The sequence below is a fragment of the Chroicocephalus ridibundus genome, chromosome 17 (genome assembly GCF_963924245.1).
Source record: "Chroicocephalus ridibundus chromosome 17, bChrRid1.1, whole genome shotgun sequence".
NCBI classification, from domain to species: Eukaryota; Metazoa; Chordata; class Aves; order Charadriiformes; family Laridae; genus Chroicocephalus; species Chroicocephalus ridibundus.
In genome coordinates, this window is record NC_086300.1 from 4,777,932 (window position 1) to 4,790,449 (window position 12,518).

Sequence of the window (12,518 nt, forward strand, 5' to 3'; positions counted from 1 at the left end):
CAGCCCGCCGCACCGAGCATGCGCACTGACGGCGGGTGAAGCCGCGGGAGGAGGGCGAAGGAACCGGGCATAGGCCGGGGCGTCCCGGGCCGCCGTCATCGGCAGCCCCGGCTGTGAGGCTGGGGGTTCTCCTGCCCACTGCCCACGCGTGTACACGTACGTACACACATGCACGCCCTACGCACGCTCTACGCACACCCCGCGCACGGGCAGCGCGGGCGGCCGCCGCAGTGCGCATGCTCCCCGCTACGCAAAGCACGCAGGCTGCGCCGCTTGCGGCCGCGGCGGCGGGCGCGGAGCGGAGGGTGAGGGCAGGGCCTTAAGTGGCGGCGCCGCGTGAGTCAGGTAACGCGGCTGCGGCGGCCCCGCGCCCCGCTGGGGATGGGGCACCGCGCTCCCGCCTCCCCGGGGGCGGCCGGAACAGCATCACAACCCCTTCCCCACTCCCCGTTACCGGCCCCCGTAGTGCCCCCGAGGGGGGCGGCCAGGCCCCGAGGGCACCGGGCGTGCGGGGCCTGTGCCGTGCCCCGCGGGGGGCTTTGGGGCAGAGCTGTGGGGAGCGGCGGGCTCGGGAGCAGGAGCTGGTTTCACCCTGTCTAACCTTGACCTTGTGTCCCTGGAAGGAGCGGGGAGTGGCGGCGGGTGCCTGGAGCGAGGGGACCGCCGAGGGGACCCGGCGCCGCTCCCGTCCCTCCGGGCTCTGCGGAGGTCGGTGGGTCGGTCCGGGACGGGCGGCGGGTCGCGGAGGGCCCGGCAGAGCGCGTTGTGTGTCGTGGAGCTGTTGGTACTGGGAAGCCCGTCTGCCCTGTGGCAGAGACGGCGGAGCTGGGAGCGTGTCCTGGTTTTCACCCATCAGCTGCAGAAGTTTATTTTGCAGGTTTTAGGGAGTTGTAGGGTCTTTTGAAAGTGGATACGCTCTAATACTCTCAAAATTCTTATTGTGAAACTCTTGGGGGTTTGGTTGAGCAGGTGGCTCTGTTTTCTTGGTATTTTTAACCTCTGGATGCAAATACATAAATAGTGCATTGTTTTTCTGTTTAAATTAGCATAAAACTGTAACATGCCTAAACAATGTGCTAAATTCCTGGGCTCACTCTGCCTTGCTCTACTTCCCATCTCATTTAATGTCTCTGGGAACATGCTCTGTTCAGGTTTTTGCTAGAATGAGAAGTCTGTGACATAGGCATTTATTTTAGCCGTCCTCGTTATTCGTAGCAGTGGGTTCCCTGCGTGTGGTACTCGGAGGAGTGCTGGTCTAATTTAGAAACAAATTATTTCTATTTCAAGTTTCTAAGAGAACGAGCTCATTAACATTCAAGTTCCCACTCAGATCTGGTTGCGGGAGGGAGTAAAATGAGTCTTGTTGCCAAGTCTGATGCAGCCGATCCTCTGTAGGTATTTGCAAAATGCAGGAGTAAGGTTATTATGGCCTTTTCAGGCTCAGTTCGGACCTTGGCAATGTAGAATTCTTGGTCGGAGTGGGAGACTGGGACTGTTCGGAGCTCACACAGGAAGACGTAGGAACCTGAGGGCAAAAAAAGATGAACTCACAAACTCTCTGCAGTTTTCTGGCAAATCAGCAGAGAGAGCTTTGAGCTCATGAGCCCCAGTTTACTCTGGTGGTTTGGGGACCAGTGCAATTTCCATCCTCTTCCTGCACTTTTTTGGTAGAGTTTACAACAAAAGGTCTCTACCTCTAAACAGAAATAGTGCTGGGATGTCGTAGGACCTGATTCTGAGCATGCGGTCTAGAAAACCACCTTTAAACTAGCAGAGGCTATTGGAGCATTGCTGCTTAAAACGAATGAATTCAGCGCATTTTAAAGATTTACTGCTGCTGTTACACATTCATTGAGCTGACTGTGTCTAATTGCTAATTAATAATAACTGTAGGCACAGCGTGTGGTCTTTGAAATGAGCTGGCAACGCTGACTGACTGAGAGATGCTATTGGAGAGTCAGTTTTTCAGCGGAACATCTCCGCTTCCAGAACTCGCTCATCTGAACTTGCCAGATATGAACTTGCCACTCCTGCTGCAAGCAAGAGAGTCTAGAACCTCACGGTTATTTTTTCTTGTAAGAGTATTCACTTTCTTTTTACAGAAGATGGCAAGATCAGGCAGAGGTTTATTTCTCTCTCTGCTCTGACCCCCATAGTGTTTTTAAGTTGTTCGTGGAAGTTGGGTATTACTGGAGGTGTGATGTAACAGGATTGATAAGGACTTTTTGCAGTGTTTGATAATTTTTAATTTTTTTTTCAGTGAAAATGAAGAATTTATATATTTTTATTGCTGTCCTGTTTATCCCATGGAGTTTTTCTGTGGCAAAGTATGATGAATTTGAGGATGGGGATGACATTATGGAATATGACGATAATGACTTTGCTGAATTTGAAGATGTTAGTGAAGATGCAGTCACAGAGTCTCCTCAGAGGATCATCACTACAGAAGATGATGAAGAAGAAGCCACTGTAGAGCTTGAAGGTCAGGACGAGAATCAGGAAGACTTTGATGATGCAGATGCCCAGGTAATGCCTCATCTCCTTTCTCTGTGCGTTTCCTAATAGTATCTCTACACCTTACTTTCTCACTTATCTTTTTGGATTTTGCTTAACGGGCTTTGGATTTTCATGCTGTTTATGATTTTGTCCTTTAGGAAGGTGATACCGAGAGCGAACCGTATGATGATGAGGAGTTTGAAGGCTATGAAGAGAAACCAGATGCGTCTCCTAGCAAAAATAAAGACCCCATAACAATAGTTAATGTAGGTATATTTTTCTCTATATTTGGTGTTTCATCACTTTTTTTTTAAGGCAGTATGCTAATAATGTCATTGGTGTACAAACATACACATAAGCGAGAATCTTTCCTAAAGCATTTGCTATTTGAATTAACAAAGAGACAGTGCAGAAATAGGAAGAAGTGTGGAGACAAGAAATACCTGCAATAATGCAACAGGATAGCAGCAGAATGTGATCCAGGTGTGCCCGTTCCCAATTCCATGCTGCTCTTCATTGGTTTATGCTACTTTAAATATCAACTCCTGAAGTAAAACTTCAGGGCAGGTGCCTTTGGTCTGTTGATCTCTGTTTTAAGCCACTAGAACTCCCATCGTTGGATCAAAGCTGTAATCTGTGTTCAAACTGAGAACTGTAATTGGAATATAGATCAGGAAATTCTTCATTAAAACAGACCATTTGAAACATAGTTTTGACCAAAGCATTTTCTGACTCAGCTTCCTTTACCCTTATGACTATGGGGGAGAAGCGGAGGAGCTAGAGTGATGACCTTCATTTAATCCAGAGAAAAACATACATCCGAGAACGTCTGGGTGCTTTGTCAAGACATAAAGTAGAGGTTGCAATGACGATATGTGTACAATAGCTTGTCTATGGCTAAAATTTCAGATTAGAAATGGACTCCTGTGACAGTTTTTGAAGCCAATCTCTCTGTCCACCCTGCATCTTGTTGCCTCCCAAGAGAGTCTTTTACAGAATGATCAGGCGTTTGAGGCCAGTGTTTTTATTATCACTGAGATCTCTTTTTAAGAATTATGGCTGACATTGGTAGTGAAAATTAAGGCTTGGGTGCTTTTATGATTGAAGGGTGATAGAGTGATAGCAGAACAGCTAACTGATCTCTGCAGATGGCAAGGCCAGGCAGACTTCCCTGCTTCCCCACGCAGTCTGTGGCTCTTGGTGGTATGCTGAAAATGCTCCAGGTGCTTGGGTATTACTTCAGATTTCAACAGCAGTTAAATGATGATCAGATAATGCTGTGATGAGCAAGGCATCAAGCTCAAATAATCCGGGGATTGAAATGCTGGGCTGTTGACTACTGCGAGGGATGCGTGCTAGCACAGGTTCACTTGGAAGAGACACGTATTTTGTTTGTATTAGCCAGGTATTTTGGGAATGCTATTATCAGTAGTTTCCTGTGTGATTACTGTGCCCCAGTATTGCCAAATGCATTATGTCGGCTTAGCTCTGTCCTGTTGCCTTTGAAGCTTACTGCTGTGTTTGGGATGAAGCTTCTCCAGTACTCTTTTTTTCAAATTGTTTGTGTGTCTGGAATCCGCTCATTCAATATGTAAAATAGTCTCTGTTCACTGACCATAGGTCCCTGCTCACCTTCAAAACAGCTGGGAGAGTTATTACATGGAGATCCTGATGGTAACAGGTCTTCTTGCTTACATCATGAACTACATCATTGGGAAGAACAAAAACAACCGCCTGGCTCATGCGTGGTTCAATACTCACAGGGAGCTGCTAGAAAGTAACTTTGCTCTTGTTGGTGAGTTCCATTATGACTAGGCTCCATTTTTAGTTTATTTGAATAAAGCTGGTTTTAGACCACCATGTAGGCTATAGAGAAGAGTAATCTTTTCTGGGCAGATGCATGATAGCACTAATGACCACTCCGTGTGTAGACAAATAGTGTGCTAGTCTTCCAGTGCTGAAATGAGGTTATGGTGTCGTAGTATAAATTATTCAGAAACATCGCAGTGATACTGAAGTAATCCAGGAACAAGCTCTAAGCCTACTGATGAGCTTCGGTGTTTAGATTTGTGACTTTCAGACTGCAGTTCTCTTTAACTGTTGTTTTCTTCAGGGGATGATGGCACTAATAAAGAAGCTACAAGCACTGGGAAACTAAATCAAGAAAATGAACACATTTATAACTTGTGGTGCTCTGGAAGGGTGTGCTGTGAAGGAATGCTCATCCAGCTAAAGGTAAGGATGAGTGAGTTTGTAGTACTGTTTACCTGTCACCAGTTTTCAGGTTCTAGAGGCTTTTCCATTCCACTGTGAGTAGCCAGGAGTCCCGGCTCAACTCTTTCGCTCACATTTAGATACAGGGTTCTGAATATACACACGTGAAGGGAAGACTGGTTGGACTAAAGATCCATACAGGCCTGCCTTCTGCCCACCAAAGTAGATAAGAGTGAATGCTTACAGAAAGAGGATAGAAACCAGAAGTATAGCGTAAACACAGGTAACTAGGCTGAAGAGCCCAGCTGCCATTTTAGTATGTTGGAGGAATGGACTAACAGGAATTCCAAAAAAGTCCAACAAAGACAAATACAAAGTTCTGCACCTTGGGATGGAACAGCCCCACACGTTGGTTCAGCTCCTAACTTGAGGGAACAAGGCCCTGAGAAACCCATCTAATGCAAAAAGTAGGGGCCTGCTTCTGAGCAGTATAGGTGACTTCCAAAGGGCCCCTAAAAGCTAAATTATTCTATGAAAAATATCTGCTTATAACTGTCTTATTTTTCCTTGAGCCCCACTGCTATCTGCCAATGAAGTGCTAGACTTCACTGTATCCTATTATATACTATAATATATATTATATACCTATACTGAATAGGTATATTCAGCTATCTTCTTTGTGTTTACAAACTTGTGTTTTTAGTTTCTTAAGAGACAAGACCTACTGAACGTTCTTGCACGCATGATGAGGCCAGCTTCTGACCAAGTGGTATGTACTCAGCCCTGTAGATCAGCTGTGATAAATTGTTGCATTCCTTTGGTTCTGCTCTGCTGCTTTTGATTGTTCTTATGACACGCGAGTGAACTGCTAGGTGTCTTTCTGTAGTATTCCATATCTTCCAGTTCAGTAACTGTCGAAACAATCTGAAAGAATCACTCGTATTTCTTTTCTGCCTGGGAAAGGCAAGCTGCTGATGACTGGAAATTGTTTTATCTATGGGTTTTATTGTTTGAGTGGTTTTGTGAACAGTCCTATCATGCTTTAAGACCTCATCTTGATAAAAAGTGGGTTTATGATCTGAAGTACTTAATTATTGTTCTTCTGTCTGTTCAGTCTGCCTGAACAGAGCTGCTTAATGCGTGTGCCGACCTGGTTATTATATCCTATAATATTACTTTTTGCCTCACCTCTTGCTCTTGGAGATGAGGGGAATCTCTTAGCTGCATAAATGCCAAAAGAAGTTACATTTTGGAAGAACAGTGGCTGTGTACACTGTGAATATTCTTTCCATGTATCCATGATTTAAATCAACAACCTTTATCTTAGCTGTGTATGGCCTCACTTAGTCTTTGTTCTTACGAATCAAAATCAGGCAAACACTGAACTCGCAGAAGACACAGGTCTCCATTTGGTCAGTAGTCTGAAGGCAGAGTACATCATATAAATCTGATAAGGGCTAATAATGTTCTGTCCCACAGCAAATAAAAGTAACAATGAATGATGAAGATATGGACACCTATGTGTTTGCTGTTGGAACAAGAAAAGCACTGGTGCGACTTCAGAAAGAGATGCAGGACCTGGTATGTATGTTCGCAGTGGGAATACTAACATGATAAATAGTAGGATGTAAGAACCTCTAATCGGTAGATTGCTTTTTTTCTTTGGAACAGCTGAAAACTTGTGACTGACCTGTTGGAATTAGTGTGTGGGGAAAAGACATTTTCATCTAATGGAAATGGTGTATAGCTCATTTAGGAGGAGGCTGAAGTATAGTCTTGGGATACACACGAGTGTCACTTCACCTCATTTAATTTGCAGAAATGACTTTTTCAAGGATTGAAAAGTAAACCTAATTAGCGATATGTGATGTGGGAAGTTTGGGTCTAAGTCATCTGCTTTTATATGACTTGAAATTAAAACTTTCCGTATGTTCAAGCCCTGAAGCTTGCAAAGAATCCAGTGATAATATGCAGTGGTTTGCAAATCTTTTCACTCATAACTTGTCTCAGGTAACAGCACTGAAGTGTGGTTGGTAGGATGCCAGTTGGCTTTATTCTGTTATCAAACAATGTAAGCAAAATGCCTTAATCCACTTTGAGCATTCCAGCGTGGATGTATTACAGTTGTTTTATATTTTTCCTTAAAATAGCGACTATTGAAGAGAAATACTAACTTAAAGACTATTGGTACTGCATGCTTTACTTTATGCTTGAAATGTCCCCAGCCAGACTGAGGGACCAAGTTAGTGTATTTTGATTGTTTCTTATCAGATACTCTTAGGGGTCCCACTGTGCTGAAACAGTTCAGTCTGATAAGATACTTACAAGCATGTGTTTGTTTCTATTTCTTTCCCCTTGCTCTCCTTGAAACAGAGTGAGTTCTGCAGTGATAAACCTAAGTCTGGTGCAAAATACGGGCTTCCAGATTCGCTGGCTATCTTGTCGGAGATGGGGGAGGTCACAGAGGGAATGATGGACGCTAAGGTAATCCCAAATGAACTAGTACAAATCTTCCTTGGTAACCCTGGTACTTACAGCCTATGCAAGAAAGTTCTACTCTTTATCTCCTGTTAACATCACAACAGGAGAGACAAATGGCCCTAGTGAGATCTAGAGAAATCAAGACCCTAAGGAAGGTTAAGGGCTATAAGAAGGATGCAATTCTCATGTCTTTACTCCTTTTACATAGCAACTGTTAGTCTAACATGAACTGCAGAGTTAAAACTGCCTTTCAAAGCCTGGAAGTTAACTTCAACAGCCAGTTCGAAGGAGGGCGTTGATGGTGTGCTTGCAGGTCCTCAAAGTTGACATGTTATCAAATTGATTGGAAAATCCCAAATGAGCACTGTGTATCTAATATCTGAGTTGCTCGTGTTAATTCAACGCATTTGGCCCATTCTAGTAAAAGCTAAAATAATTGACAATTTAAATTTCAGTGTCATTGTGGCAAGCTGAGCACAGCAATTTTCTGAGTGATACATGGGCACTTTGGCAAACCCATATGGAGTGGGTAGGCTGCAGATGGATTGGTGTTGGGAAAAACTAACCCCAGTTTCTCTTTTAGATGATACATTTCCTCACGCACTATGCTGACAAGATTGAGTCCGTCCAATTCTCGGACCAGTTCTCCGGTCCAAAACTTATGCAAGAGTACGTATAAAGCTAGATCTCTCCTCCCGGTAGCTATTGTAACACTAAGCAAAATAGAGGCTGACAAACTTGTTTGCACTGTGAAACCTGCTGGAATGCACACAAAGAGAAATTGGGAGCAAAGGTGAAACAGGTGAATAAATACACTCCCAATGCTTCCAAATGCTGCATTAGTTTAGAAGATCAAGGTGCTGTATTGCCTTAATATTTATTTTTGTGTGCTAGTTAGGCTGTAGTTTGGGCAGCTACAAATTTCAGATAACACCAGGCACCTACAGTGTACACAGCTGCATGGAAACCAACTGAGTAATTCCACTAAAGGTACACGGCATGTTAGAGTTTAAGCACCAAGAAATAACACTGCAGGAGGAGAATCAACACATCAACTCGGATGCTATTTGAATGCGTTGAGAACTAGAGAAAAGTCTGCAGTGTAAAAAAAAAAAAAAAAAAAAAAAAAAAAAAACAAAACAAAAAAAAAAAACCAAAAAAAACCCAAACAAAAAAACCAAACTAAACCATCAAGGTTGCTTGCCCTTGCCTGGTTGAATTCAACATTCTGCTGTTGAATCCCATCGCTTGGGTACTTCTGTTCAGGCTGATTCTCAGCTGTGCTTCAGAAACACACAGATGCAGTATCTCCTGTGTTTCTCTAAGCCTCCTAGTCTTGAGGTGCTTTTAGCCGCTGCTGCAGAATTGCCAAGCGGTGGGTGATTTATCTTATCTGAATTACTATGTAGACTTTTGCAAGGGTGTATTATGCTCACAGGCATATAAATAAATGATCCATATCAAAACTTCAAACCGTCCTCCAAAAAAGGAACATACTTTGATTTAATTATAAGACAGCAGTATGTGCACCTTGTACTGAAACTGCTAGGCTTTGGAGGATCTGTGAAATGTAGGTCTGACTTTCTTACATTAGAATACTGTGGGGTTTGGGGCAGTGAAGACTTGAATTATGTTGAATAATTTTTTGTTTTTCCCCTAACTGGTAGTTACAGAAGATGTGTAGTAGTATAAACAACAGGGCATATGTAAAACTGAATGTCATTAAAAACATACAGGCTGCCTTAGAGCTCAGATGACCTCTGACAATCGGATTGGATGGTGCTGTTAGTATTTACGTTAATGCCTTTTCACTGTGTGCTTTTGACTAAATACTTCAGGAATCTGAATAGTTTGAAACTTAAATTTGGGTTACAGCCAGCCTTTTAATCTTGTTTATTTTATTGGAGTAGTTTGCAAGTGTCTCTTAGTTCTTAATGAGGTTTTCCTTAACAACGTTAGGTATTTTGTATGCCCATATTTTTCTTCACTCATTCCAGACACTTTTTTCTTTTCTACCAGGGAGGGTCAGCTTACAAAACTGCCCGAAACTAAAAAGACACTTTTGTTTACATTTAACGGTAAGAGAACTGCTGTACATGTGTGTATGTGTACCCGGGGGAGTGTTGTGTTTCATTTGTGCAAATTACATGCTCAAGTTCTGTCATCTATGGAAGACAATGTGTGATGAATGACTTGTAACAGTGCATGTAACAGGATCATTGATTGATTAACCAGGAAACATAAGGCAGTAATAACGCTGGGGACTGGGCAGCATATCGTCATGATAATAGGATACTCAGTCTTGCTATTATTGATCTTAGTTCATGCTCCGATCTCTACTGGTGGTTGTATTAGGGCACCATTGAAAGATGGCTTGTTTTCAAGCCACACTCCTTGCAGTTGGAACTTCCACAGAGTTACTTGGTTAACCCTGTTTTGGAAGAAAAACAGCCTGTTGGAAGCCTATTCGAGAAAAGGCCCATAGTTCTCTTCAAAATTCAAGGCCATAGCTCCAAGTGACATTAATGTCAGAGCCTGAATTCAACCCTTATGTTTGTATTCCGTCCTGCTAAAACTAAGAAGGATCGTGTGTGGGAAGTGTGCCTGTCACTGTGTGAGGAATCTAAATGCGATCTCCAAAGCTAAATGCCTCTTTTAGATAGTTATGTCCTTCCTAAAGAGAAGGCTAATAACATCTTTCTTTAATGAATGGTGTGAGCAATAAGGAAATAACGTTATAGCAAGTAGAAGAATCCTGCCAACCTCTCTGAATTAACAAGTAACTCTTTATTTCAGTGCCTGGTTCAGGCAACACTTCCCCAAAGGACATGGAGTCTTTGCTGCCTCTGATGAGCATGGTTATCTACTCTATTGACAAAGCAAAGAAGTTCCGTCTGAACAGAGAAGTAAGTAGGGTATATTTTTTCTGTCTTCTGAGTATTGTATGAAATTGCAACCATTACCATTGGATCCTTAAGATTGGGAGCCTTTTGTTTCTGACTACTAGAGATACTGCATCCTGCTCATGGGGAATCTGTATTAACTGCATTTGCTTTTCTCTGTGAAAAGGGTAAACAAAAAGCTGATAAAAACAGGGCTCGTGTGGAAGAGAACTTCCTTAAACTGACTCACGTGCAAAGACAGGAGGCTGCCCAGTCCCGTCGAGAAGAGAAAAAACGGGCAGAAAAGGAGCGAATCATGAATGAAGAGGATCCTGAAAAACAGCGTCGGCTGGAGGTGAGATGCATTTTTCAGATTGTTAGAAGCCACTGGCACATTTCTCTTGTGGTATCTCCCAGGCTGCCCGTAGGCATACCAGCAATGGCCAACTTTGATTTCTTATTTGCTGGTAGGCAGACAAATTTTGGGGTATGTACATTTGCTTTCTGAAACATGCGAAGGCTGCCAGTGAAGAGCCCGCTCATGTGGTTAGAGATGTGAACCCAAGTACTGAGGGTCTTTTTTGTTTGGCTCTTCTGAAATGATGAGCTTCCTCTTTGAAGAGCTCACCAATGTTCATTCAGACCTTTCTGTCCTTGCCTGTAGGAAGCCGCTTTGCGGCGTGAACAGAAGAAACTTGAGAAGAAGCAGATGAAGATGAAACAAATCAAAGTGAAAGCTATGTGACTCCATTGTGAAAAGCGTCTCAGTGCCACCTGCAGAATTTTAATTCACAGGGTACAAAGACCTACTTAACTCCATAATCCTACACTTCTTTCAACACGAGTAGCCATTAAGAGAAATGTTCCTTGCATTGGTGTTACTTATTTAAGTATTACAGCAACATGCAGGTGTATGTAGAAAGCTTTGTCTGGGCAGTTTTATTCCAGGTGGTACAAATTTTTGCTACTTGTCTGTTAAAAAATTTTGCAATATTCTTGAATGCTCTTTGTCATTTGTTCTTTAAAAACAGAAGATTGTAAACCTGTCCACGTGTGCTGGTAACATATTCATGCTTTGGTTTTAAACTTTGGTTTTAGTTATTGGGAGGGAAAGGGGGAAAACTTAAGGGGAGGAAAACTGTGCAGTAAACATTTACTGTGCATTTATTTGCATCAAGCTTGTAAAGGCACAAAACTTAAGAGCCTTCCATACGCAGTATGGATTCTTCAGGGATTTAAGCCCAGTAGAATAGAAGTTATTTTTGGTTGTTTTTTTTTTTAACAAACAAGGGACTGAAACAGTATTCGGTCACCTGATTGGCATATGTGTAAACATAGAGATGGGTTAGATACGAGGGAATGGAATACATGAACAGTTTCCTACTTGTGGTTTTGAATGCTGCAAGCTTAGTACAATGTGAAGTCTGTAATGTCAGCGTGGTGTTTCTTCAGGAGCGAGTGCATGGTGAGTTAACAGCTTCAACTAGCTTTCCTTGAATATTTTTAACTGTACAAGTTTGCCTCAAAAACTTTTCTCCCGATTTCAGCAGCTGCTGCTGAGTTTACTTCAGCCAGGAGCTAGATTCAGTGAGATATCTACTAATTGCCAATTTTCCCGAGCAAGTGAAAAAGTTTCAGAGGACATGTATCCTCTTCATCTGGGAAATTATCATTTCAGGTTTTTGAATATAAATGGAGAAAATGAAGTGAATGCCCCCGTGCAAGCACTTCGCTAACTGAGAGGGCACTGCATTTTATAAATGCTTCTTGTCTTGAAGGCGTTTTATTGTTGCTTGTAACAGACTTTTAACAGTTTTGTGGGGAAACAATGTCTTGCATTTTCTTGTTCAGTACTTTGTGCAAACTTGATTCTGAGGCAATAAGAATGAGCTGCTGTTGAAACAGCAATTGCTTAAACTTCTTGTTCCAGCATGGGATACTTCACACTGATTTAAATGCAAATGTCTGTAATCTGATACATGCAAATACATTAATTTTATAATGGTTGGTAAAATTATTTAAAAACAAAACTAATGTAGATTATGTGAAATTTTAGCACTATTTAGCTTTAAAGATTAATACGGTATTATTTCACACAATTCTCTGAAAGGAAATACTAGTTTGTGCTCTTTGGAGTAAGTGGACAGCTTTCCTGAAGTCCCATATGTTTGTGGGCCATGGCAGCTAATTTTGTAATATGAACATTCAAATGAACAATCTAATGAAGAGTAAAATGTAATTGAAACACTCCGCTTGCCTACTTTACTTGGATGGACTCCGTTGTTCCTTTCATCTAGTAGAATCTCGAAGCCCCCTTTGTCCTGGGTAGGTTTCAGTGTAGGTTTTCTATTCGCAGTAGCCGTGTTGCTGGACAGGATCCACCAGGACCTGCTCCCTGGGAGGGCTGTAGTTGCTGGGAGAGGGCCCATAGCTGGAGGAAGCATC

At 42.7% G+C, this 12,518-nt stretch overlaps 1 protein-coding gene across 5 annotated transcripts; it reads left to right on the forward strand.

Annotated features, from left to right (window-relative positions):
- Positions 1 to 19: 19 nt before the first annotated feature.
- On the forward strand, positions 20 to 12,323 carry CCDC47 (coiled-coil domain containing 47). Of its 5 annotated transcripts, none has more exons than XM_063354361.1 (14): positions 20 to 156; positions 1,894 to 2,075; positions 2,261 to 2,526; positions 2,655 to 2,762; positions 4,117 to 4,291; positions 4,610 to 4,731; positions 5,414 to 5,479; positions 6,190 to 6,291; positions 7,084 to 7,194; positions 7,775 to 7,860; positions 9,211 to 9,269; positions 9,988 to 10,097; positions 10,261 to 10,428; positions 10,738 to 12,323. In XM_063354361.1, the coding sequence occupies exons 3-14, from the start codon at positions 2,266 to 2,268 to the stop codon at positions 10,816 to 10,818; spliced, it is 1,449 nt and encodes a 482-aa protein (XP_063210431.1). In that variant the 5' UTR covers positions 20 to 156; positions 1,894 to 2,075; positions 2,261 to 2,265; the 3' UTR covers positions 10,819 to 12,323. The 5 variants fall into 5 exon arrangements, with proteins under 5 accessions (XP_063210431.1, XP_063210429.1, XP_063210432.1 ...); XM_063354360.1 differs by lacking the exon at positions 20 to 156 and adding an exon at positions 283 to 345; XM_063354359.1 differs by lacking the exon at positions 1,894 to 2,075 and having other exon boundaries at positions 31 to 156.
- Positions 12,324 to 12,518: the final 195 nt, after the last annotated feature.